We start from the raw sequence: 25,585 nt of genomic DNA, 5'->3' as shown, positions 1-25,585 counted from the left end.
AGAATAGGCTGATGGTGAGCCAGGACGTTTGGACTTATGTTTCCGTGGACTGGGAGCGATGCTCAGTGAGCCGAGACTCTTGAGTTCGAGCAAAGCTAGGAAGGAAGAAAAGGAGATCCGGCTGGATTTCGCCCGGGGGTGGGCAGGAAAGTCGGGGGCCGACCCCCGAATCTTGGTTCTCACAGGGAGCTCGAGCTTGAGGAGGTTTCGAATTGGAAGATACGACGCTTCTAGTTTGCTGTTGACTGCCGCGGAGGTCGGTGACGCGGGTACCGAGTGTCCGCAAGCGTCGGGGACTCCGCGGTCCAGAGTGGGCGGGGAAGGGCCTTGCTCCCGGCTCCTAGGCACCGCCCCTTCCGAGGGAGCTGGCTCGGATTGGCTGGTCTTCCTTGACGCCATGCAGTCCCGACCCGGCGCGCGCCCCGCCGCGTGCCCACCCACGCGCGGCTGCTGCAGCCTAAGCTATCTCTACCACAGCCTGTCCGCGGAGCGGGTGCCTGAGCCCCAGCGGCGAGGAGCTCGTCGTGGGGCTCCTGGGCCGCGGCGGCGGGCAGGCGATGCTCCAGAGGCTTGAGCAGCCATGGAGGCCGAGACGGGCGGCCTGGAGGAGCTGACGGATGAAGAGATGGCGGCTCTGGGCAAGGAGGAGCTGGTGCGGCGCCTGCGGCGGGAGGAGGCGGCGCGTCTGGCGGCTCTGGTGCAGCGCGGCCGCCTCATGCAGGAGGTGAATCGGCAGCTACAGGGTCACCTGGGCGAGATACGCGAGCTCAAGCAGCTCAACCGGCGCCTACAGGCCGAGAACCGCGAGCTGCGCGACCTCTGCTGCTTCCTGGACTCGGAGCGCCAGCGAGGGCGGCGAGCCGCTCGCCAGTGGCAGCTCTTCGGGACCCAAGCATCCCGAGCCGTGCGCGAGGATCTAGGCGGTTGTTGGCAGAAGCTGGCCGAGCTGGAAGGCCGCCAGGAGGAGCTGCTGCGGGAGAACCTGGCCCTTAAGGAGCTCTGCCTGGCGCTGGGCGAGGAGTGGGGCCCGCGCGGCGGTACCGGCGGCTCGGGGGGCTCTGGCCCTGGGCCGACACCCGAGCTGGCCTTGCCCCCCTGCGGTCCCCGTGACCTGGGCGATGGAAGCTCCAGTACCGGCAGCGTGGGCAGCCCCGATCAGTTGCCCCTGGCCTGCTCCCCAGATGATTGAGGGCACAGCTTCGCGCCGACGCCCGCCCGGATTGCTCCTCCAGCGCGGAGATTGCGGTGGACCTCGGCACCCGGACGCCGCCCCCGCTGCGCACGAGGGGCCGCTGGCATGGACTTAGAAACCCTAACACTGAGGAGGGCCCCTGGCGCTCGCTGGCGGGGCAGGAGGGGGACTGGAGGCTGGAGCGGAGGGACTTGCTGGGGGCTGGGTGGAAGCTAATAAACTGAGGCGGAAGCAGAGCCCATGGCTGGGGCAGCGTCTGTTTGGGACTCGCCGGCGTTGGGACGAGGGCGGGGACGTTGAGACTGGGTACCATTCCCATCTGGAGGGACTGCAGAACTAAGGTGTCTGACTCCCCCATTACTTGCATCCTGGGGCGGGATGTGGGACCGTGGTAAGCCACTGGCTCCCCCCATCAGGCCCCAGGACAGGCCGTAATCCAGCCCCTGAAGTGGCTCCAGCTCCCTTCCCGGCTCCTTCCTGTCCAAGACAATGGGGCAGGAAGCAGGTGTTGGGGGCCTGAAACCCACTCAGCCGCCTCCCGGGAGGCTGGAAGGGGCATAACAGTGCCCTCCTGTGGGAGTACTGTGGGCCCCCACCAGGAGGAGGATGGTAATCCTCTTGGCTTGGCACCTCATAGCACTTCTGTGCCTTCTCTCAGTCCTGGAGCTGAGGCAGAACAGATGTAGCCTCACTTGTCAGATAAGAAAATCAAGGTCCAGAAATATCAAAGAATTTGTCCAAGGTCATGTAGTGAATTGGTGGAGCTGAAATGGGAGCCTAGGGCTTCTGGCTCCAAATCTTCTCCCTTTAGCCTCTGGGTCCAATGAGAGCAGGCTAGAGCTGCAAGCCTTTTATTCCATTTTGGCAGGTTTGTATAAAAATACTCTCTTTAGGAAAATAAATAGCAGCTGCCCACGCTGTGGAGGCTTGGAGCTAAAGTCTTCTCAGAGCTGGGGCTGCAGGTCAGCTCATCATAGAAACCTCTGGCACCTCCTGAGCTGTTCCACTTATGAGGGGCTGGCAGAGTGTCCTGGTTCAATAACCTGGTGCTGCTGGCAGTGGGGCTGGGTGAGTTAGTGTTCTCGGCGGGTAGAGCATCACCTCCTGTCAGGGGTAGGGTTGGGTGAATCACAGGAAGAGGGTGATGGTGACTATAGGGGTGATCTGCAGGGATTTAGGGCTCCAGAGGACCTCTGAGAATCTACAAAGTCCCTTGGGAGCTGCCCGGAATTTTCTCCAACAAACAGGAACCACTTTGTCTCTGACTTAGTGCAAATTGTGCTAGAGAGGCCAGCTCTAGAGAAAGAGGGGGCAGCTTTGGTAGCCCCAAGCTGGCACTACCAGGAAGCAAAATATGCCCAGTCTCATCTGGAGGGATGGAGAAGAATCTGCTGGGGTTGGACATGAGATATGGTCCAGGCCAGCTGGACCAATGGGCAGGGAAATATTGGTGAGGGTAGCACCCGCAGGGAGTGGGGGCTGGAGTGCCTCATAAGGCCAGGAGGGTTGGGGAGCCAAGGGGGTCAGAAGAGGGGTCCCCACTGCTGCTGCTACTCCTGCGGTGGGCTGAGGCACAGGGCTCCGGTGTGCTGGGGTAGGTGAAGACCAGACTGGGGGTGAAAGGAGTCAGGGAGGGTGTGGTCATGAGCGTGGGAGTGTGCAATGCTTCGGGTTCAAGCACAGGCCCTGGGGAAAGGGAGATACGAGGCACAGAGCGGGAGGGGGCTGGTGGGCTGCTGGTGCCACTGGTACCGCCTGTGCCGCTGGTTTCGCTCTCCTTGGCCCCTTCCGGGATTTTGCAGATGGGGCGGTGGGCTTCCAGCACCAGCTCCAGGCGCTCCTTCTGTTTCTGCAGCTCCTCAATCTCTCGCTGCAGCCCGGATTTCTCGTCCTCCAGTTTGTCGGTCTCCTGTGGACGATCAGGAGAGGAGTCAGGAGGATGAGGGCTGAATACCGCGGAGCCTCCCACTGTGGTAGTGATTGGAAGGTTGGGGCGCGGAAGGTGGGTGGTGGTGGCGAGGGGGCGGGGGGGAGTGGGGAGTCTCCAGCAAGTCTGGACTACAACTCCCATGAGTCGATGGGAGAAAATGGGCACGACTCCCATCAGGCTCGGGGGGCATCTTCGAAGGACATTGTCGGTCCCAGCTTCAGCTCTTCTCTGTTCAGAGAGAGACCCGCTGCAATTAATTTTTAATCACATTTTCCTCGTCGGAGTGCGCCTCCGACAGGGAGCCGGGGGTGGGGCAGGGGACTTCATATACCGGCGCCCCCTGCGGCCCCGCGGGCTCTTGGGAACTGGGGGCCTTCTGAGGTTGGGTGGGCCGGGACCTGGGCACCCTCCGCACTCGCCGGTGCTCACCGCCTGCAGGAAGTCGGTCAGTTCTTTCCTCCGGTTCCTGCACTTGGCCGCGGCTAGCTTGTTCCTCTCGCGCCTCACTCGACGGCGTTCCTCCTCCTCGGGGCTGATCTGGGGAGGGTAGAGAGAGCAGTGAGGTGGACCCTGTGCTGCTGGCCCAGTGGTAGGAGCCTGGCCGAGGGCATGGCAGCGCAGGGGCACCCTCAGGCTGCGTTTTGGGACCTCTGCACCCCGACCGGTTCCCCGCTTTAGTAAGCTTGGATGAGTCATATTTCCTCCTCGCACCCAGCTTTTGCCTCCTATGATTCCTCTCGGAATGCCCTTCCCGTCCTTCTACAAACCTTAACCCTCCTCCTCTCCCAGGCTCAGCTAAGATTCCACACCCGACCCCGGCCGTTCCTGGAAGCTTCTTTCATTCCGCAGCTATAAGTGGCCTTTCCTCCCATGAGCCTCTGGGACCAGGCCACTCTTTTTAAAAGGACCCTCATTCTTTTCAGTCTCTTGATAACCGAGTCTCCTCTTCCCCAGGGGCTGTAAGCACCAAGAGGGGCTAATGAGAGCTGCTAAGTAGTTGTTCATCGGGAATCTACTATGTGCCAGCTAAGAGCTTTACACAGGTTCCTTTTAATCATTTAAGTTTTATTTATTTTTTTATACAGCAGGTTCTTATTATCTATTTTATACATATTAGTGTATATATGTCAATCCCAGTCTCCCAGTTCATCCCACCCCACATGCCCCCCCACCCCGCCGCTTTCCCCCCTTGGTGTCCATACGTTTGTTCTCTACATCTGTTTATAAAGATTCTTAACCCAACTTTTCGTGTAAGGAACTGAAGCCCAGAGAAGAAAGAATAACTTGTTTGTGGTTCCAGAGCAGAAATTAAAATCCACTCACTCTATTTAACATTGAGAAAGAGGCCAGCTGATGGAGACTACCTCCCCCGAAAGGACCCCACTCACAGCTCACAGCCTCAGTCTAGGAGTACCCAGGATCATGGCTGAAGGAAGTCCAGGAGCCTGCCTCTGGGGCTTACACCATGGTCTCCTTCCAGTTGGTCACAAAAGCCAGCCATTCTGTTTCTGGGGAAGTCACCCCTGGCCGACGGCACATCTTTGTTAGGATCCTGACGTCTTCCCCATCCTCTACCCTGCTGTCAGAGCAAGTTCCTTAACGTGCAGACCTCACCCACTATAGTCTCAGATACCAAAATGCCCCAGGGAGAGGAAAGTGGAACCACTCCCTAAAGACCCTCTAGCTCTTATTCATTTATTTTGGCACGGACTTTATTAGCAGTGTGCTGCTAAGAACCGTGGTTTGGGAGGTAAGAGTTCCCAGCTCTCTAAGCTTCAAGCCTTCTCTTAACCTCCTGGTGAGACAGTGTGGATTAGTGGTTACGATCTGACTTTAGAATTGGACAGACCTGTCTCATTACTCACTACTTGTGTGATCTTGGGCAAGTGACTACCTCTCTGTGCCTTCATTTCCTTGGCTGTAAAATGGGGAATACCAGAGTTCATTCCCAAGAGGGTTTTCGTGAGGATTAAATGAGATAAGAAACAGAGCCTCAGAGAGTAGCTGAAGGGAACCCTCCTCTTTCTGTTCTCTTCCCAGCAACATAGACAGCATAAGCCCGCCCTCTCCATACCTGTCAGCAGCTGGAGACCCTCTACTGTCCACACAACTTTCCACACATACACCTTGCATGTTCTCACTGCTACCTCCGTTCCTTCTCCTGCCATCCCCTCTTCCTGGAATGTCTTTTCTTTCATCTTTCTCTCTATTCAAATCCTACCCATCCTTCTAGGCCTGTAGGAAGCCTTCCTTGATCCAGAAGTGACTGCTTTGCCCTCTGGGTCTCCCCAGGGGGTCTCATCACTTTATGTCTTGGCCAGTAGTCACCAGTGGGTCTGTTCTCCCCATGCCCCTTCTAAGCCTGCGTTCTGGGCAAGAGCTTATGCTCTACACCTCAGCATCCCTGTGGGCACAAGAACCCGTGCAAACGCCACTGCTTCTTACCTGTTCACAGGGCCGGCGACGCACTGCTGGAGTTTGGCCCAGGGCCCGTATGACTCCTGGCCGGGGCTGTGGGGGACTGTACTGGGGGTAGGCCAGAGGCCTGGGGTAGCTGCTGGGTCCCAGGAAGTGAGGCTGAACCATCCACTGCAGCTCCTGGCTGCCACTCACAGTGTTGATGCTTGGCACGAGGTGGAACTTCTGAGGGATAAGACATGGAGGGCCAGGGATAAGGTCTCTGTGGATTGAGGGGCTTCCAGTAATAAAGTGTGAATTCCAGGTGCTGTCCCAACCACTTTACAAATACTGACTCATATAATTTGCACAAGAGTATCTTCATTTTCTGACAGGAAAACAGTTGTCCCTAGACACACAGCCAATAAGTGGGAAGTGGGGTTTGGATCCAGGCAGCCAGGCTCTTCTTACCCACTTTTGCACCCTGCCTGAGTCCCATCTACATAAAGAGGATAATGACAGCCCCTAACTTCGAGGGTGACTGTGAGAATCAGGTGAGAGAATGTGTGTGTGACAGAGCCTGGTAACTGGCAGGTGCCCAACACACAGGGGCCATGGTGGGCAAGAGCCACTGCTCTGAGTTCAAGCTAGCCCAGTTCTAATCTTAGCTCAGCCATTTACTGGCTGTCAGGGCGAATTATTTAACTTCAATGTGCCTCCGTTTCCTTGTTTTTAATATTGTCATAGGTGAGGATTACAGCATTTCACTGATGCTAACAAGTTCCCTTCAGTAGCTCTGAAATCATAGTTGAATTGGTAACTTTAAAAAAAAAATTAGTGGCACAAAATAATGGTGGGTTTTAAAATCAGTGGGGTCTTGGATTCTGTGAGGTAAAGTAAATGGGGTGGAAACTGTCCATCACAATGCAAGGCTGCACAGTATGCGCTCCAGGTATTACCTGTCATGATACTTTCAGCCAGAAACGTGAGGAATGGGTTGAGATGGGGGCTCAGTGTTCCGGAGGAGAACTGGGTTCAAGCCCAGGCAAGTCTGGACAGCAGTGTCCCCGGCTCAGCGCTGCGGGCCTAGTGACCCAGTGACCCCAGTTCCGGGCCGAGGTGCCGCCGGCGGCATCTCCCGCTCCCGAGGTTGTCCGGGCCCGGGACGCTCCGAGCCAGGAAGGGAGGGGCGCTCCGGGTGAGTCAGCCACCGTGACTCGCCGCCGTGACTCGGCGGAACGGACGCCGCTCCTTCCCTCCCCTAGCGACACGTGCTCACGGCCCCTCGACAGGAAATGGGCACCTGCAGCCTCCCGGGTCCCCCCTCAACCCTCAGCGGACGCCGTTCGGTGCCGAGAGTCGGGGGCGCGGGAGTTGCCGCTGCAGGACCTCGCGCACTTCCGGCACCTCGCGGTTTCCACCGGCCCCAACCCGTAAAAGGGTCAAGGGCCAGTCTCCCGGGGCCCACCAGGCTCCACTGCGCCGAGATGGGGATGAGGACTTGGCGACGGGGTGGGGAGGGACAAACAAACGGTCAGGCACACGGATGATCACAGACAGACTGCCGAGGATTCGCAGTCTGTCGGGGCTAGCCTGGCGGTGGATCCCGTGCGTAGGGACGTCTCGGCGGCCGCGGCTCAGACTCCGGACCTCGGAAAGTGAGTCCGAGAAGGATCAGACCCTCTCTGATCCTGTCGGGGCTAGGACTAATCCCGGACTAAGGGGTCCCCTTCCGACGTAGATGGGACAAAGAAATTAGCGGTGAACAGGAAGAAGGAAAGAAGGTAACGGAGACGGAGGGACAGATAGACAGCAGACAGAGACGGGAAGGGGTACGAGCGCGAGAGGGGATGTTCGCAGATGTTTGCTCCGCCCGCCGCGCCCGTTCCGCTGGGGAGTGGGGGAGAAAGTGCCCTTAGACAGCGGAGAATGGGCATAATCCGCTGCCACTGCTCCGAGACCCATTCCCTGCTCCTTGTTCCCGGTCCCAGTCCCCGAGTGTGCGGGAGCGGCCCGCACAGTCCCAGGCTCTGTCCACCTGGGGATCCCAGGCGTCGGGTTCCTCTCACCTGCTGGCCTGTCGCCGGGGGCTGCGCCGGGCCGCCGTACGCACCACCGGCCCCGGAGCTCGGCCCGGGTTCCCCGTAGTCTCGGAACATGCCCTGGGCTGGCTGCTTTGTGGGGTCCGCGTCGGCGGCTTCGGTTCTGACTCACTCGCTCCTAGCGGAGTCTTTTCTTTTTATGAATGAGAAGTCCTCGGGCTGAACCACTTCCACTGGGGGTGGGAGCGGAGAGCGAGCGTATCGCAGCGGCTCTGGACAACTCTGGGCTCCACCTCTCCAGACGCACTGCCTTTTGTCAGTCCGCCCTGAACTTTTCATCGCTTCCTACGATCCAGTAGCCGACTTTTGTTGGGCAAAAGGGGAGGACTTGGCGGCCCCCAGAGACAGCGGCGGGTCCGCCCCCTCTGACGTAGCTGCCCATACATGGTGCAATTTCCTCGCCGCGCCCAGGTGGAGCGAAGGATTCCCCCGCGGACAGACGCACCTGAGAGCAGCCGGGCGCCCCGCCCCACCCAGCCCCGCCCAGGCCTCAAGCGCAGACCTAGACCTCCGCCGCCAGACTCCAGAGCCTCTCACTGCTTGGTCTGGCCTCAGTGTTTGCATCCGTAAAATGGGACGAAATAATCACATAGCGAGCTTGCCACGCGTGGGAAGTTGGAATGAAGAATGTGAAAGTGGTCTGGAAACTGTAAATCGGATTATAAATGTGATTGATGTAATTATTATCATCATCATCATTTACTGCCAGGGACCGTGCTACTGCCATTATTTCATGCCAGGAATCGTGCTACTACCATCCAAGTCTTGGGGTGAGGCCCACTCACTTGCATTGTTTTAGGGTTCAGGTATACTAAAAAGTGAATAAATGACAAACCAGGGTTACCAAAATGGTGTATATTTTAAATGCTTACAATGACATATTAATGCGTTGAACTACCCACAAATGCAATGCAATATAATTGCACTACTCTCAGGATAATCTCAGGAGCTATAACAAATTTTAATTCAGAGCCCCTATAAGCAGTGAGAGCCTGTGGTGGGACACAGTTGTCCTGTGCTCTGATAAACGCCATCTTCTTTAAATACTGTAACTGCTCTTCCAGGACTGCATAGTCACCACCCTTGTTTGGGGATTATGTCAAAGGTCTGTGTGAATGTGAGGCCAGGACCAAATGTCAACAACCAAAGACCAACAACCATGGGAGGTAGGTGTCGTTATCATCCCCATTTTACAGATGGGGAAACTGAGGCTGAGAGATGTTGAAATGAGGTGCCTAAGATCACTAAGCCAGTGGCCGAAGCAGGTTGCCAAATCAGGGCTGTGGGAGCTCCAAGCCCGGGCTCAGGCAAGGGTTTTCAAAGCCCTCAGAGACAGACATGTTTTCACACATGCACAATATCAGTGCTGAGAGAACCACCCTGAAACTTCTTCTTTGCCTCTTCCCATTCTACAGATGAAGAAACTGAGGAGAGAACAAGGAGCTGCCAGTGTCACACAACTATACAGAGAGAGAGTTGGGCTCTCCTGCTTTCCACTGGTACCTCCTTTTTAAAAAATTGTTTATTTGTTTATTTATTTATTTTTGGCTGTGTTGGGTCTTTGTTACTGTGCGCGGCCTTTCTCTAGTTGCGGTGAGTGGGGGCTACTCTTTGTTGCAGTGCGCAGGTTTCTCGTTGTCGTGACTTCTCTTGTTGCAGAGCACGGGCTCTAGGCGCGCAGGCTTCAGTAGTTGTGGCATGTGGGCTCAGTAGTTGTGACTTGCGGGCTCTAGAGCTCAGGCTCAGTAGTTGTGGCGCACGGGCTTAGTTGCTCCGCGCCATGTGGGATCTTCCCGGACCAGGGCTCGAACCTGTGTCCCTTGCATTGGCAGGCAGATTCTTAACCACTGTGCCACTAGGGAGGCCCTCCATTGGTACCTCCTTTTGATCAGCTCCAGTTTTGTCCTCAGGGAGGGAAGATTTCAGGAAGGTGGGGACCTGGGCTGCCTTACTTGGGGACAGACGTCAGGGTCAGTTGACACATTCAGGACTTAGAGCCAAGAGGCCAGCTTGGCCCTGGGCTTCCAGTCTCAGTACCACCATTTTCTGTCTCTGTTACCCTGGGCGGGTCACCTTCCTGCTAAGTCCCACTCCCAATGGAAATAATTGAGCCTCCTGCTGACCTCATGGGGTTGCTATGGGATCAGATGAGATCACAAATGTGAAAGTGCTTTGTAGGCCATAAAGTGATGTGCACTCAGAAGGTGGTTACCAGCCTGGTGCCTCTCCCTTGCCCTTATTCTACTCAATGCTTGTCATTCTCTAAAAAGAAAAGGAACCACCAGCAGTTTAACAGAATGAGAAATATATGGGGTGTGTGTGTGTGTGTGCACGTGTGTGTGTGCATGTGCGTGCATGAGAGAGAGAGGGAGAGAGAGAGAGAGAGAGATTTTTTCAGGCAGTGTGATTCACGGAAAAGAACAGATATGCTGGAATCAGACAAGGCTGAGGTCTGAATTCGAATTCTGGTTAGGCTGCTCGCCAGCTGTGTGCTCTGGATGAGGCATACAGTCTCTCAGAGCCTCATCTGTAAAATGAAGACATAACGGTAACTATATAGTGATAACGTCTCAGGGTTGTCGGAGAATAGATATAAAATGATGTCACATGCTTCATACAGCATATAGTAAACATTTGACAAATAGCAAAAATAATTACGTGTTAATAAAAAGCCCCAGGGCTGGGAGCTCTGGGGGCTCTGATCACATGCTAAGGTACTCATGCGCATGCACACACACTAACTGATATCTGAATTCCTTGGCTAAGTCCAAGCAGGACAGGTCGGAGTGACACAGGCAGCCAGGTTGTGGCACATGCGAGGCTTAACACAGGTCAGCCTTGACTGCATTCGTCTGCCGGCTCCAGAAACACCACCCTACCCCCACTCCCCAAGCAGCCTGGGACAGTGACTGAGCAGGGGCTCAGGTTTCGTGTGTGTGTGTGTGTGTGTGTGTGTGTGTGTGTGTGTGTGTGATTACGTGACTCTGAAAGTCCCTTCCTGCTCTAACCGTCAGTGGAGCCACAAGGAGGTCCTTTCAGAGGCAGCACATTCCAAGCTCCTCAGTCACTAACGCCCGCCTCGTGGCTGCAGTAACGTTCCTGGCCCCTGACCTCACCGGCTCCCACCCAGGGAGGCCTGGTGAGAATCCCAGGGGGCCACAGTGGTTTCAGGAGTCTGGGGGCTGGGAGGTCTGAAAGATCCAGGCATTGTCCCTTGGCAGCTGTGTGAGACTGGCTCAATCACCTTCCCTCTCTGAGTCCCTGACAATCCCCACCTCCTGGGGCTGCAATGAGGTGAAAGGAGGTGGTGGATGAGTGTGCCTTGCGCCCAGTAGGTTCTGTCAATGCTCCCAGGGCATTGTAGGTGATGTTTGTTTTCCAGTTTGCGTTCACTTTCTACATTGAAGTTTATTTAGTTTTAAAATTGAGGTGAAATTCATATAACATACAATTAGCCATTTTTAATTAATGTTTTGTTAAAGTCTTTTAATTAATTAATTGATTTTTATTTTTGGCTGCGTTGGGTCTTCCTTCCTGCACATGGGCTTTCCCTAGTTATGGCGAGCTGGGGCTATTCTTCGTTGCAGTATGCACACTTTTCATTGCGGTGGCTTCTCTTGTTGCGGAGCACGGGCTCTAGGCGCGTGGGCTTCAGTAGTTGTAACTCGCGGGCTCTAGAGCGCAGGCTCAGTAGTTGCAGCGCACGGGCTTAGTTGCTCCGCAGCATGTGAGGTCTTCCCGGACCAGGGATCGAATTCGTGTCCCTGCATTGGGAGGCAGATACTTAATCACTGCGCCAACAGGGAAGTTCCTTCCTAGCCTTTTTTTTTTTTTTTTTTTTTTGCGTACATAGGCCTCTCCCGTTGTGGAGCACAGGCTCAGCGGCCATGGCTCACGGGCCCAGCCGCTCCACGGCATGTGGGATCTTCCCAGACCAAGGCCCGAACCCGTGTCCCCTGCATCGACAGGCGGAATCTCAACCACTGCGCCACCAGGGAAGCCCCTTCCTAGCCATTTTAAAGTGTACACTTCAATGGGATTTTGTGCATTCACGATGTTGTGCAACCACCACTTCTCTCTAGTTTTAAAACTTTTAAATTATCCCAGAAAAACACTCCATATCCATTAAGTAATGACTCCCAATTAGCCCCTCCTCCCATCCCCTGGTATCCACTAATCTGCTTTCTGTTTCTACAGATTTGCCTCATATGGACATTTCATATAAATGGAAAATTTATTGTACAATTTGTGACCTTTTGTGTCTGGCTTCTTTCACTTAACATAATGTTTTCCAGGCTGATCAGTGTTGTAGCAAGTAGCAACACCTCATTCCTTTTTATGGCTGAATAATATTCAATTGTATGGCTATACCACAATTTATTTATTCATCAGTTGATGGACGTTGGGTTGTTTCTACTTTTTGGCTATTATGAATAATGCTTCTGTGGACATTGTGTACAAGCTTTTGTGTGAACATGTGTTTCCATTTATCTTGGGCATATACCTAACAGTGGAATTGCTGGGTCATATGGTAACTCTCTGTGTAATCTTGTGAGAACTGCCAGACTGTTTTACACACTGGTTGTACCCTTTTACATTCCTACCAGCAGTGCCTGAGGGTTCTAATTTCTCTACATCCTTGCCAACACTTATTATTTTCTGTTTTTAAAATACATCCTAGAGGGTGTGAAGTGATTGTGTCTCTTTTTCTTTTTTGAATTTTATTTTATTTATTTTTTAATACAGCAGGTTCTTATTCGTTATCCATTTTACACATATTAGTGTATATATGTCAATCCCAATCTCCCAGTTCATCACACCACCCCCTACCCCCCGCCCCCGCCGCTTTCCCCCCTTGGTGTCCATACATTTGTTCTCTATTCATTGTGTCTTGATTTGCATTTCCTTAATAACCAATCATGTTCCTTAATGACCAATGAACATCTTTTCATATGCTTGTTGGCCATTTGTATATATTTTTTGGACAAATGTGTATTTAAGTCCTTTGCCCATTTTTAATTAGGTTGCTTTCTTTTTGTTGTTGCTGAATTATATGAGTTCTTTATATATTCTGGCTACCAAACGCTTATCAGATATATGATTTGCAAATGTTTTCTAACATTCTGTAGGTGGTCTTTTCACATTCTTCATAAAGTCCTTTGATGCCCAAAAGTTTTTATAATTTTTTTGAAGTTCAGTTCACCTATTTTTCCTTCTGTTGCTCATGCTCCCAGTGTCCAATTGCAGAATCCATTGCCAAATTTGAGGTCATGAACATTCATCCCTATGTTTTCTTCTAATAGTTTTATAATTTGATTCTTATATTTAGGTTGTTGATGAAATTGAAGTTTAACATAACTACAGTAAAGTGCACTCATCCAACATGTTCAGGTCAGTGATTTTTTACATGTATGTAAACGCATGTAGCTACCACCCTGATCAAGGTGTAGGGTATTTCCAACAGCCCAGAACCTCTTTGTGCCTCCTCCCACTCACCATCCCCCATCTATAGGTAACCACTATTCTGACTTCTAGAGTCATAGATCAGTTTTGCCTGTTCTTGAACTTCATGTAAATGGAAACATACAGCATGTACTCTCTTGGGTCTGGTTTCTTTTTTTTTTTTTTTGGCCGCACCATGCGGAATGTGGGATTCTGGTTCCCTGACCAGGGATCGAACCTGCGCGCCCCCTGCATTGGAAGCACGGAGCCTTAACCACTGGACCACCAGGGAAGTCCGGGGTCTGGCTTCTTTTACACAGCATGTCTGAGGGATTCGTCTACATTGTTGGGTAAAGCAGTAGCTTGGTCTTTCCCATTACTGTGTAGCATTTCATTGCACAAATATCCCATAATCACTCTCTACATTCTGATGATGATATTGGGGGCTCTCCAAGTTTGGGGCTCTTCTGAATAAGGCTGCTGTGAACATATTTTTTTGGCTGTGCTGCGCGTGACTTGCAGGATCTTAGTTCCCCAACCAGGGATTGAACCCGTGCCTCCTGCAGTGGAGGCACGGAGTCCTGACCACTGGACTGCCAGGGAATTCCCTCATGAGCATTCTTGATATGTCCTTCGGTGGCCAATTGCACTCACTTCTCTTGGATATGTGCCCGGGGTGGATTTGTGGGTCATAGGGTACCTATAAATTTGGCTTTGATTCTCTCCAACAGTTCTCCAACCCACCAGCAGGTTACATTTTTTTTTTAACCTGCTCAGAATAATTTTTAAAGATTTTCTGTTTGGGGGAGACAAACACAAAACACTATATATATATATATATATATATATATATATAGTGCATGTAAGAGAAAAAATTATTTTAAAACATGATTTTTATTTTTTACTTTGCCTTATGTTTTAAAATTTTTCATTGCATTTGTTTTTCAACTAGGTAATACATTTACATGCTTCAAGATCCAGAAGCTACCCAAGGGTGTACAGTGAAAAGCCTCCCTCTCTATTGTATTCAGTCTCTTGCCTATCTTTTTACCCAGAAGTTAGCCTGCTCTGCTCTATACCCTGTTTTGCTCCTTGCTTTTTTGTTTTCTTATATCTTGGAAATCCTTCCACTGAGTATATGTAGACCTGCCCCATCAAACAAAAATCTACTTCGTTGAGGTATATTTTACATTCAGTAAAATTTACATTTTAAAAAATGTGCCGGTCTTATGTCTGACCATTTGTATTCACTCATGTAAGCACATTCCAGTCACGATATAGAATATTTCCATCCACCAGCAAATTTTCTCCTGCCCCTTTGCGGTCAATCCTCCCTACCCCAGAAAGTCACTTATCTCAGTTCTATCACCATAGATCAGTTTTGTCTCTTCTAGATTTTCACATCAGTGGAATCATACAGTGTGTGTTCTTTTGTGTCTGGTTTCCGTTTCTCACCGTTATGTCTGTGAGATTCATCCAGGTTGTGGGTAGCAGTAATTCACTTCTTTTGATTTCTGAGTCTGGTCCCGTTGCATGATGGACAAGTTTATCCATTCTCCTGAATTAACAGAGTTAAAGTCGAATGGAACCAGCAGTCGGGGAGGTAGGGAAGCAGACTTGGTCCTGGCCCCAAGGTGTTTACAGCCCAAAAAAGGGATCAGCTGCTGAGGAAAACATCCCTGGTGGAAGGTAGAGAGTGCTGGGGCCGGGAGCTGGAGAGTGCCGGGGGAATTACAGGAGCGCCCAGGAAGGAAGGATGCTTTCCTATTGTGAGGGTAGGGGCAGCAGGTTTCCTGGTTGAGGGGTATCTGAAGATGGAGGAGATATTTCTGGATTTGGAGTCAGTAGGCTTTACAAAGGCCCGGGGGTTGGGAGAGGCGAGGCCTGGCTCCCTGTTGTCTAGGGCATGTGGTAGAATGTGTATTGGGACCACGATGGGAAGGGTGGGCTGAGTGAGGCCTAAGCCAGGGCCCTTAGTCCCGTGTGAGGGGCTTGACTTGGGCTAGAGGACAAGAGGACCCCTGAGTGCTGTTTGAACGGGGAAGGGACCTATGCTCACTTTACTGAGGCTGGAGTCTGGGGAGGAGGGGGCTGGAGTCCCTTATGGGAAGGTCTTCTGGCCCGTGGGGTGGAGGGAGCCATTTGGTGGGGCCCGGGCCGAGGAACGGGGTGGGATGAGAAGGGGCTGGGCTGCTGCTTCCAGGGCCTAGGTATCACCCTCCTCATTCCCCAGATGCCACTGAGCACTGGTCCCTCTGCTGTCCTTTGAGCCTCATGCCACCCTGCTGTGAAGGCAGTCCTGTCCCCATGATGCAGAGGAGCACATGAGGCTCCAGAGAGGGAAAGGAGCTGGGCTAAAGGGTTACAGGGAGTCTGTGCGGGGCAGACCTCTCCATCCCAGGGCGCTGGGGAGAGTGTTAACTACATGGTCCCAGCTCTGGCTGCACCTCTGATTTGTTATGGGACCTCAGGCCAGTCTTTTTCCCTCTGGGAGCCTCAGTTTTTCCTTCTTGCAGATTAGTGGTTTACATACAGTGATCCCTAAAACCAGAGGTTTCCGCAGAGGTGCGCTGGGGGAAGGGGCAGGGCAGACTGGGCCGTCATCCCTCTTCCAACCAGCGCGGCTCAGGGAGGCAGGAGGGATAGCAACGTGAGCTCTGGAGTTGGATGGCCTGGGTTTGAGTCCTGGCTGTGTGACCTGGGTCATTCTCTTCTTTATGCTTGTTTCCTCACTTTTAAGACGGAGATCATAATGATTGTACGCGCCCTTCAGTACATGAGGCAAGGTGTGGATGGCACTTAGCACAGGACTGGTACAGTAAGCGATCAATACACGTTAGTGAGGGTTTTCTTGCTGTTATGTTTTGTGCCACGTGGACCATTTCCTCTGAATGCAGGACATCGAGGGCTCTGCTGTTGGTGCCCGTGATGGCGCTCTGCCCGCTCAGCCTGGCCTCTTATTTCTTAGAGTAGCTGCTGTTCCCTGCAGACCCAGGCCCAGGGAAGTTGGGGACTGTCACTCAGTTCTTGGACTCTCCTACCCTCCCAGGCCTGAGGCTTCCCGCCACCTCCAGGCTCCAGGCTCCGGGTGCCAGCTCTGGCTGTGGGCCAGGAGGGGGATGAAACTCTCATCCAGGGATGAAAGGCTGGTGGGCCTGGGCTGGGCTAATAAACCGCCCCACCCTCGCTGGGAGGACCTCTGGGCACCCGTGTAAACTGAGTCATGGGGGACAAGGGGGTGAGTCATCCGCTTGTGAGTGGGAGCCAGATGGGCAGAGTTGTCTGCGTGGGGCCCTGGGCTACACTCCACAGAGCCACACCCTCAGCTCCCCTCGAGTAGCCAGCGGGCCCCTGGCCCAGGACAGAGGGCGCAGGGCCGGCCTGCTGAGGGGCAGTGGCCTGGAGGCTGGACTCTCGGTGTGCACGTGTGTGCCTGTGTGTGCGGGCATGAGTGTGTGTGGTGTCAGGGCCGGGGGCAGGCAGACAGGAAAGGGAGGCTCTGACGCAGGGATGGGGGGGCGGGAAAGGATTGGTCTTTGGAAAGGAGTCAAAACCCTCCAGAGGAAGATTTTGGCGGGAACGCCTCGCTGCCCTCTCCTGCCCTCTGTGGGTTTGGCTGATTTTTTTTCTGCAGGAGCCAGCTTTCTCCCTTTAGCCTCGGAGGAGCCAGGGTCCCGTGGGTGACCTGCCTGTCCTCTAAGGTTCCCAGGGGCCTGAGTTGGGACGTGAGGATAAAGGGTCCCCAGAGACCACTTCAGACTTCACCCCAGGGAGGTCTCTGGCCCCTGGGGCCAGAGGTGCTCAGGGAGAGGGGGGAGCACCCTGCCGTAGGGGTGTGCACAGCGCTCGGGCGTTGTGGAGAGCCTCCGGAGCATTTCCAGCCTTGACTGTGGCCTTTACTTACCCCCTTTCGGCTCAGTTTACTCCTCAGTAAAACGAGGGCTGTGAGGACCAAAAGGGGTGAATGCGTACAAACTGCTTAGAGTAGTGTCTGGAACAGAGCAGGTCTGCATGTGTGTTTGTTCTTGCTATCTGAGCCTCAGTTTTCTCATCTGAAAAATGGGTAAGGGGGGGAAAATGCCTGAGGTGCCCCTTGTCCAGCCGTCGCTCTGGTTCCGGTCTCTGCCTCTATTCCCTAGGAAGCTGCCCCGATGCCCTGCCACCCTGCCCAACTCTGTCCCTCTGTCCAGCCTGGGGGGTTTTCAAGCCCTACTAGGAGGCCAGTAATCAAGGAAAGGTAGGTTTCTGGGCTAGGTGCCCTCAGGTTACTCCTCAGCACCTGGGGGATGCGCGTCAGAGAAACGGGGAGTTTCCCTCCTCAGATGAATCAGCTGTGTGACCCAAGCCTGGTCTCTGCCAGGGCCCCTCCCAGTGGGCGGGAGTGGGGTGCAGTTGCTGGGAAAATCCCCCAAACCTCGCCAAAGCTCTGGCTGAAGCCTTCTCCCGACTCAGCTGTTTCCTGTCCTCCCCGGTTCAGCCCCTCACCCTAGCCGGAATCAGGAGGTGGGTAGAGATTCTCCCCATTCACAGGCTAGCCCCTCTGGAGCCTCCTGCCTGGGGGCTGGGGTTCGCGGTGCATGCGGGCGGGAGTAGATGCAGTGCAGGTGTCCTCCTTTTCCTGGCTCAGTCATCCTTCTGTGGTTTTATAAAAGGGAGCAGAGCACAGCGGCTTGTCCAAATTTATCCAGCCTGGCCTACCCCGGGTCAGGGCTGCTCCCTGATGCCTGTATGGGAACGGGCCAGACAAACAGGACACAATTCCCTGCCAGCCTGAGTGGGTGTGTCTTGGGAGCTCTTGCCCTGGCAGGGGAGCAGTCCCCGCTGTAGGCCCGGGAGATCCTTCCTGCTCAGTAGGCTTAGTCACTCTACTCTCTGGGCCTCAGTTTCTCCAACAGTAAAATGGGAATCTTAGTCTTGGCCCAGCCTCTCTCTCAGGTGGTTCTGAGGGCCGAACCTGTGTGCTTTCCAAATCAGATCCTAAGTCCTTGCTGGATCTCAATTACCTCGGCAGCCCCCCTCCCCACAGCACTTTCACATAGTGGGGGGCTCAACAGTGCACTGGGTGCTGTGGAGCTGAATGACCGGGATTCAAATATTGAACTCTGTAACCTTGAAACAATTACTGAACCACTCTGGGCTTCAGTTTCCTCTTCTGCAAAATGGCAATAATAGTAGAGCTGGGTGAGGCTTAGATAACGTAGGTACACACTTAGCACAGTGCCTTGCTCTTGTTATAAATGGAATGAGGAAACTGAGGCCCAGAGACAGAGGGCAACTTTCATTCAGTCACTCAGTTATTCAATCATGTTTATTTGGCACTTATGCTAAGCCAGGTACTATGCTGGATGCTGAGGACACGCTGGGGGATAAAGCGCAGCCACTGTCCTTGAGGGGCCTCGGATGCACCGATGAGAGACACAGGTGCGTGTGCATTACGGGAGCCTGGGGTGTGCATGGCTGGGGGAGGGGGAACCTCTTGAGTGGATGACACCTGAGCATGTGCATCTGAGATCTGGAGTCAGCCAGGGAAGCGGGTGAGGGTCAGGTATACCAGGCAGAGGCAACAGCATGAGAATAGGCACAAAAATGAGGAGGCTAGCGGGTGTGCAGGAAAAACACAGGCAGCTCATGGTTCTGGACCCAGAAGCAGTGAAGCAGGGAGTGGAGGAGATGAGGCTGCAGGCAGTGGCAGGGGATGGACTTGAGTCACTCATTCATTCATTCAATAATTTATGAAAAGGTTGCTCTGGCCACAAACTGTGCTAGGCCCTCTGGGGACAGGGCTGAGATTTAGGCATTGTTCTGCCTTCACTGAGCATAGTCTGGGCACGTGGCTTAGGGGCCAGCAACGGGAGAGAGACATTAATCCAGTGGTTACATAAGTAACCCCTCGATCCTCACTGCAAGGCAGGTGTTCAAGCAGAAGGAAGAGCCTGAGGCCCAGGGCTGCGTGCCAGGGGTGAAGGGAGAGCCAGTTGGCTCCGGGCTGGGGGGCGGGGGTGAGCAGGGGCAGAAAGGGACGCCTGAGGGAAGCTGGGGCAGCTGGGGGCGGGGGCTAGGCCATAACGGGCTCAGGAGAGTGGACTCTAAGTTGCAGGCTGTGGGGAGCCACAGAAGGGCTTTGAGTAGCAGATGGACACAGGCCGCTCTGCAGGACAGCCGGCAGTGGGGGGAGGGAGGGGGAATGGGGCAGAAGAGGCAAGTTGTAATGGTTTGGGAGAGAGAGTGAGGAAGGGGCTAAAGCAGGGCCATGACGATGGAGGACAGGCGCTAAGTGTGTGAAATGGCTACTTATGGAAGAAGAACCAGGTGGTGTTGACACCACTTGGGCATCTTTGTGGGACCCACAAGGGCCTGGCCAGGATCCTCCCAAGCCTTGGCCCCATTTGGGTAAGTGCAAGGCACTGACAGTCTGAGGGGCACCAGGCTTTGACCTGGAGACCACCCAACCCTGGGAACTTCCCAGGGCTGGGCTGAAGGGGACTCAGCCCCGGGTGCGGAGGAGGCTGGGGAGGGGGCCGAGCCAGCATCTTATGACTCACCTACTTCCACCCAGTCAGCCTGGTGGCATCTCCGCTCCCCTGCTCCAAATTCCAATTTGATGAGGCTGCTGGAGGCTGAGTCAGCTCCAGCACGGCACGAGAGCAGCGTCCCAAGGGGCTCCCTGCCAGGAGCCGCCAGCCAAGCCCAGGGCCCTCCCAGAAGCTATAGCAGCCTCAGCTGAGCGGTATGGCCCAGGGAGGTCATGTTGAGTGAATGTGCCTGCTGGGTTGCAAAAAGCTAACTGCAGGTGAGGCCAGGGACGCCACTCTGCCTGAGGAGAACTGGGGTGCAAGTCTCAACTCTGCCCAACTCACTGCATGACCCTGAGGGATCATCTCTCTCCCCTCTTGGCCTCAATTTTCTTGACCATAAATTGGGCCCAAATCTTCTCCTGTTAGGTTGCGAGAATTAAATAATCCATATGGAAGTGATGTGCAAACAGTCCAGTGGCCTCTGTGATGGTCAGGGAGGCGGGAGAGGTGAGTAGAAATGGGAGGACTTCCAAGGCTCCCTGAGGTTGTGCAGGTTGTTCACTGCACAAGGATATCCAGCCTAGGCGGCTGAAACCCAACCCATCCTCTGTTCACCAGACCATGTGCCCCGGCCTAGAACTGCCAGGACCAAGGAGGTACCTTTCTCTAGTGGGCACAAATATACCCTCTGAGCTAGCAGTAGCCCCTCAGACTTTGCTGGGCCAAATCTTTGAATTTATGGGAAGTCACTGAGAAACTAATTCTGATTCTTGGGATGGAGGGGAAACAGGGCCGGCTTTGCAGAGGCTCTCAGAGAGGCTCCAGCCTTGGCTGTGAGGCATAGCTTACTACTGGAGGCAGTTGGGGGGGCCCAGTCAGAACAGAAGGGCAGTCTCTCCTGGCCCTGCCTCTCTCCAGCAACCAAAGCAGGTAACCACCAACACAGTGTCTTCAAAAACACTCAAGACACAGACCCAAGCTGGGTTTTATTGAAATGCCAGGAGCAGGCATGTGACAAGGTAGCTGAAGAAAGGAGGAAGGTGGTGTGGGCTATGAGATGGCAGGGAGGGGCAGGCCCCGTATCCATGGCCCTGGCAGCCCCTGTCTCTGCCAGGAGCTGAGTGGAACAATCACCCACCCACCCCCAACAAAATGGCATGCTCAGGCCTGCAGGGCCTCTGCCCGCTGGACTGTGAAGGCCCCAAGGAGAGGGACTGGAAGCACTAGGTTTTCTCTCCTGTGAGGGAGGAAGAGAAGGGGAGGATGCAGGAGGAGGGGGAGGTACAGCCAAAACTGAGGGTGTGGCCAAGGAAGGCTCTCCTGCTGGTGTCCGCGCCCAGCCTGTAGTCCTGGGTGACCAAGGGGCGCAGCAGCAAATAGAGAGGCTGAAGGTCTGGCACTCAGGGAGCCAGAGCCTCCAGCCAGTGGGGACTTGAGTCAGCCCTGAACACAGGACAGAAGTTCAAAGGGTTCGTAGATGCAGGCAGTTCCCGAGTGACCCAGTCCTCAGAGCTGGGGACGCTCAGCCTCCTTGGGACAAGGAGGGGGAAGACAGACAGGAGGATCCATCCCTAGCAGGGGCGGCAGAGGGTGGTCTCCCCCATTTGGCCCCACTAGGTCAGTTCCACATTGTTGGCACGGTCCAGCACACGGGAACCACGGGTGCTGCCCCCAAGCTGGAAACGGCTCTCATAGAGAGTGGGGCAGAGGTGCCAGCGGTTGGCCCGGTAGATGCCCAGGTAGGTGTAGACGTCAGGTTTGTAGGTGAGCAGACACTTAACGCCTGCTGCACGGATGGCTGCATCTGCTTCCAGTACACCCAAGCGGTCCGTGAAGTCGTCTGTATAAACACAGATGACCTGCCGCCCACCCTCCTTGGCCCGTGGGCTCACCTTGGCCACCTGAAGCCGGCCCTCGACCACGGCTCGAGCAATGCCAGCCCAGGCGTGGTCCAGCTTGAAGCCAGGTGCCAGGTGTATCAGCCATTTGCCAGAGAGCACCTGGTGGGTGATGGCCAACTGGCGCAGGGTACCTGGCGTGATGGGCCGCCCGCTGGTCTGCAGAGCCTCCCAGGCTACCTGCAGGCCCTGCACATCACCCGAGTTGGGGACATAGCCCTGCCCGTATGCTGCAATCCAGCCCACGGGCTCAGAGTTGGGCGAGCCAGGGTCCCCGTAGCGGGTAACTTGGGATGGTGGGTACTTGGCCAACCAGGCATCCAGCTCTGTGGCAGGTGTGGTGCGGGCGTCAAACACCAGCCAGGGGTCCATGTCAGCTGCCATGGCCTCTGCAGCCAGGTGCTCAGCAGTGAAGCCATCTTCACGACCACCTGGAGAGTCCTCGTCCTCCAGCTCCTCACCTGGTTCCATCCTGCCGTAGGGAACTGAGTTAGGGCAGGTCCACGACAGACCCAACTTGCTGGGCCCTAGTGGGTGCCAGACACTGAATTAACTGTGTGGCCTGGGGCAAAACTTAATGTCGCTGTGCCTCAGTTGCCTCATCTTTACAATGGATAACAACTGTTCCTGTCTCAAACAGCTGTAGAGAATTAAACGCCTGAAGTGGAACAAAAGCTGTGAAGATGTTGTTAATGTTATTACTACTCTCCCTGACCTACAGACGAGGAAACCTTAACTCAGAGAGACTGGACTCACCCAAGGTCACACCTGCAGTGAGTGACAGGGCCGAAATGTGAATTCAGGCGTGGGACCCTCCCGGCCCTGCCAGAGGATGGCAGCTTTCCCGGGCGCCGGGAGTTAATGGAGGAAGGCAAAGCACACGTTCGCGCAGCACCGCGGCAGGCCCCATGGCGCCAGGCCTCCAGGTGGGCGTTATCCAGCCCATTTAACGACGAGGACACTGAGGCCAGAGACGGCAGTGACCGATCCGAGGCCAACGGGGCGGTGTCCGGACTCGAACCCACAGTCGATAGAACCTGCAGGAGGGCCAGCCTCCCGCCCCGCCGCGCCCGCCGCCATTAGCGCCCACGGCCCTAGCTGCGCCCCCGCCCCGCCCCGCCCTACCCCTTCCCGCCGCCCGGGGTCACCTCCGGCCTTCGCTGCGCTCGGCGCCGGCCCAGCCCCGGGCCCGGCTCCGCTCCTGCCTGGGATCTGCGCCGCCGCCGCCGCGCCCCGCCCCCGCCACGGCTGCCGCCGCCGCCGCCGCCATCTTAGCGCCCCGCCGCTTCAACAACAACTTTATAGACAAGCGCAGCACAGGGAGGGGCCGGGGGAAGGGGCGGGGCAGTAGGGGGCGGGGCAGTAGGGGCGGGGCAGTCAGGGAACGCGAGGAGAGGCGGGCCTGCGGGGGGCGGGGCTAACGCTCTCTCTTCTGGCCTTGGGGGCGAGCGGGAGTGGCGGTCCAGTCCGCGACAGACGCGCACCGCCTGGGAGGCTCTAAGGCGAGGGCGCTCGGGCCCTGCGGCGGTGTCGTGACCGGCGGCGCTAGGACCCTGTGGGCAGCGGCGGGGGCGGAGCGGGCGGCACCAGGACCCGGGGGAACCGCGGCGGGCGGGCGACGAGGAGGCCCGTGGGCCGGGAGGCTGCGGGCGGCGGCGCTGGGCCCGGCGCGGCGAGAGAGGCCCCGAGATGCCGAGCAAGAAGAAGAAGTACAACGCGCGGTTCCCGCCGGTGAGCACGTGGCCAGGCCCCGGAGGAGCGGGCCGGGCTCTCGGGAGGCTCCGGCCCGGGCCCGGCTAGGGAGTAGGGCGCATCGCGATGTTCGGGGGCCCGGACGCCCCGCCCCCTTCCGTGCCCTCTCAGCGTCGGTGCCCCCCGCCCCCTTTCTCCTGGGATGCTCCCTTTCTCTCCCCCCACTTAAGCACCCCTTCCGGGACGGAGGCGACGGGGTCCGAGCTCTCTACCCCCTCCCCAGGCACGGATCAAGAAGATCATGCAGACGGATGAAGAGATTGGGAAGGTGGCGGCGGCTGTGCCTGTCATCATCTGTATCCTGTTGGGGGCTGGTCGGATTGAGGGAGGTGGGGGAGGCCGGCAGCCCGGGGTCGCTTTGTGTGGGCTGGTACACCACCGGGCGTTCTCCTTGACCCCCCTGAGCTCGGGCGCTCGAGCTTTTCCTGGAGTCACTGTTGAAGAAGGCCTGCCAAGTGACCCAGTCCCGAAACGCCAAGACCATGACCACGTCCCACCTGTGAGTGGCTCTGCTCTGGGAGGGCCCGGTTGGGGTCCTCTTCCAGGAGTTCACATGCTTAGGAGAGGCTGTGCCCTGATAGTGCGGGAGGTAGGAGGTGCTGGGAGATCAGCAAGGCCTCAAAGACTAGTGGGTTTGAACTTGGGAGGAGGGGTTGAGTGTTCTAGCAAAGGGGGGGATGGTTGGGATTGAAATTTTCCAGGCTCCATTCCCCTGACATCCAGAGAGCCCCTTGCTGAGGGTGCAGATGGCTGTGCCCCACCTGAGTGCCATCCCCTCCCCACCTCTTCCAGGAAGCAGTGCATTGAGCTGGAGCAGCAATTTGACTTCTTGAAGGACCTGGTGGCATCTGTGCCTGACATGCAGGGGGACGGGGAAGAAAATCACATGGATGGGGACAAGGGTCCCCGCAGGTGGGGAGCCAGGGTCCAGTGTCCAGGTGGGGAAGGCCAAGGCCCTTGGGGTTGGGGGTGGCTGGCGGGTGGCAAAGGAGGGGAGAGACCTCTGGGCAGATGCACTATACCTTCCTGAAGGGGCCGGAAGCCAGGGAGCAGCAACCGGAAGAATGGTGGGATGGGAAGCAAGGGCAAGGACAAGAAGCTGTCGGGCACAGACTCGGAGCAGGAGGTGAGTGCGGCCCCAGCCCTCTGTCCTGCCCCACAGGGCAGCCTTGCATCCGGCCAGGCCAAGCTGGCTGGAGGCCTGGTCCCAACCTCACCTGTGAGCTTTTCGTTTTGGTTTGTTTGCTTGTAAATTGGGGCTACGGAGGTCCATCTCCTATTTCTGCTTTCCAGTGATGAGCCCATGCCTTTCTGGTCATTTCTCATTCCTGCCTTATTCGCAGGATGAGTCTGAGGATACAGATACTGACGGCGAAGAGGAGACACCACAGGCCCCACCCCAGGCCAGCCACCCCCCTGTCCACTTTCAGAGGTAAGCAGTTCAGTGGCACCAAGAGAGGGCTAGCCGACCCCAAGGCTGACTTGTCCCTCCTGGCCTCCCTGGCCACTTGGTTCTGTTGGTTGTAGCAAATTTCAGGGATAGGAGGGGAGGAACTGAGGAGACCTTAAAGGCTGAATACTGTGCTCTCAGAAGGTCCCCTCCCCCTGGGTGAGGCTGTGTGACCTGCCCTGGATCCTTCCCCTCTCTCGGCTTGGCTCCGTGTTGGTACAGAGGGCGCTGGGCTCCAGGGCTGCCTGTGTGGAGGACCGGGTGGGGCTGAGTGGGCAGGAAACTGCACCAGAGAGTGGCCTGATCTTCCTTTCCTGCTTTCTGCCCTGCAGCCCCCCGACACCCTTCATGCCCTTCACCTCGACTCTGCCTCTACCCCCAGCACCCCCAGGCCCCTCAGCACCTGACGCAGAGGATGAAGAGGATTATGACTCCTAGCGCCCTCTGCCCCCCAGGCCCCACCCCCTTTTAGTTGGTTTTAGTTGCTCTGGGGGGAGAGAGAAGTTAGAGCTGTTCTTAAATTTATTAATAAAACAACAATAAAAGGGAGCACCAGTGTCTGTCCCAGCTTGTGTCCAGCGCTTTGTGGCCTCCTTCCCGTCCATCCACCTCCTTCCCCACGCTGAGCTGGGGCCAGGAGCCGTGGTGGTCTGGACAGCAGCTGACTGAAGGGAGGGGCCGGAGGCCACGGTTCTGCCAGAGCAGGACCGGGGGGCTGATGGAAGGAAGGCGGATCAGAGTGGCAGAGGGCCTGAGCCAGCTGGTGCCGGTCATGCTGGGAGACAACCTGTCTCATTGTGCTGTGTGAGCCTGGGCAGGTTTCTGCCCTTCTGTGAGTGGCCTCTTCTTGTCTGTCTAATGGAGACCATTCTGCTCACTCTGGGCTGCTGCAAAGGGACAGACGGGA

At 55.7% G+C, this 25,585-nt stretch overlaps 4 protein-coding genes across 7 annotated transcripts; 2 read left to right on the top strand and 2 right to left on the bottom strand.

The window, feature by feature from the left end:
* The first annotated feature begins 580 nt into the window (after nt 1-580).
* Nucleotides 581-1,428, top strand: CCDC85B (coiled-coil domain containing 85B). Its single transcript, XM_067748310.1, has one exon. It carries the CDS (start codon nt 581-583, stop codon nt 1,187-1,189), a length of 609 nt encoding a protein of 202 aa, XP_067604411.1. The 3' UTR covers nt 1,190-1,428.
* Nucleotides 1,429-2,027: 599 nt separating this feature from the next.
* FOSL1 (FOS like 1, AP-1 transcription factor subunit) lies at nt 2,028-7,902 on the bottom strand. Of its 3 annotated transcripts, XM_067748307.1 has the most exons (5): nt 7,589-7,902; nt 5,568-5,765; nt 3,552-3,659; nt 2,945-3,101; nt 2,028-2,296 (listed from the first exon to the last, which is right to left on the bottom strand). In XM_067748307.1, the coding sequence occupies exons 1-5, from the start codon at nt 7,676-7,678 to the stop codon at nt 2,082-2,084; spliced, it is 768 nt and encodes a 255-aa protein (XP_067604408.1). In that variant the 5' UTR covers nt 7,679-7,902; the 3' UTR covers nt 2,028-2,081. The 3 variants fall into 3 exon arrangements, with proteins under 3 accessions (XP_067604408.1, XP_067604407.1, XP_067604409.1); XM_067748306.1 differs by having other exon boundaries at nt 2,153-3,101; nt 7,589-7,900; XM_067748308.1 differs by lacking the exon at nt 7,589-7,902 and adding an exon at nt 6,479-6,673 and having other exon boundaries at nt 2,153-3,101.
* Nucleotides 7,903-20,528: 12,626 nt separating this feature from the next.
* C9H11orf68 (chromosome 9 C11orf68 homolog) lies at nt 20,529-22,757 on the bottom strand. 2 transcript variants are annotated; one of them, XM_067748304.1, is made up of 2 exons: nt 22,625-22,757; nt 20,529-21,948 (listed from the first exon to the last, which is right to left on the bottom strand). In XM_067748304.1, the coding sequence occupies exons 1-2, from the start codon at nt 22,744-22,746 to the stop codon at nt 21,192-21,194; spliced, it is 879 nt and encodes a 292-aa protein (XP_067604405.1). In that variant the 5' UTR covers nt 22,747-22,757; the 3' UTR covers nt 20,529-21,191. The 2 variants fall into 2 exon arrangements, with proteins under 2 accessions (XP_067604405.1, XP_067604406.1); XM_067748305.1 differs by lacking the exon at nt 22,625-22,757 and adding an exon at nt 22,233-22,568.
* A 290-nt stretch (nt 22,758-23,047) lies between these two features.
* Nucleotides 23,048-25,227, top strand: DRAP1 (DR1 associated protein 1). Its single transcript, XM_067748309.1, has 7 exons — nt 23,048-23,207; nt 23,452-23,524; nt 23,634-23,727; nt 24,021-24,140; nt 24,261-24,354; nt 24,572-24,660; nt 25,011-25,227. Exons 1-7 carry the CDS (start codon nt 23,166-23,168, stop codon nt 25,114-25,116), a joined length of 618 nt encoding a protein of 205 aa, XP_067604410.1. The 5' UTR covers nt 23,048-23,165; the 3' UTR covers nt 25,117-25,227.
* Nucleotides 25,228-25,585: the final 358 nt, after the last annotated feature.

This window comes from Pseudorca crassidens, chromosome 9 (assembly GCF_039906515.1).
Source record: "Pseudorca crassidens isolate mPseCra1 chromosome 9, mPseCra1.hap1, whole genome shotgun sequence".
Lineage (NCBI taxonomy): Eukaryota > Metazoa > Chordata > Mammalia > Artiodactyla > Delphinidae > Pseudorca > Pseudorca crassidens.
This window is presented reverse-complemented; position numbering and strand designations above follow the sequence as displayed.

Excerpts from the sequence above, each read along its gene's own strand:
- CCDC85B (XM_067748310.1), top strand. The coding sequence starts at position 581 with ATGGAGGCCGAGACGGGCGGCCTGGAGGAGCTGACGGATGAAGAGATG.
- FOSL1 (XM_067748306.1), bottom strand. The coding sequence starts at position 7,678 with ATGTTCCGAGACTACGGGGAACCCGGGCCGAGCTCCGGGGCCGGTGGT. Across the intron at positions 5,766-7,588 it reads CCCCGGCGACAGGCCAGCAG|AAGTTCCACCTCGTGCCAAG; the intron begins GTGAGAGGAACC and ends CTTATCCCTCAG. Across the intron at positions 3,102-3,551 it reads TGACCGACTTCCTGCAGGCG|GAGACCGACAAACTGGAGGA; the intron begins GTGAGCACCGGC and ends GATCGTCCACAG.
- DRAP1 (XM_067748309.1), top strand. The coding sequence starts at position 23,166 with ATGCCGAGCAAGAAGAAGAAGTACAACGCGCGGTTCCCGCCG. Across the intron at positions 24,141-24,260 it reads GGGGACAAGGGTCCCCGCAG|GGGCCGGAAGCCAGGGAGCA; the intron begins GTGGGGAGCCAG and ends ACCTTCCTGAAG. Across the intron at positions 24,661-25,010 it reads CCCCCTGTCCACTTTCAGAG|CCCCCCGACACCCTTCATGC; the intron begins GTAAGCAGTTCA and ends TCTGCCCTGCAG.
- C9H11orf68 (XM_067748304.1), bottom strand. The coding sequence starts at position 22,746 with ATGGCGGCGGCGGCGGCGGCAGCCGTGGCGGGGGCGGGGCGCGGCGGC. Across the intron at positions 21,949-22,624 it reads GAGCGCAGCGAAGGCCGGAG|GATGGAACCAGGTGAGGAGC; the intron begins GTGACCCCGGGC and ends TCCCTACGGCAG.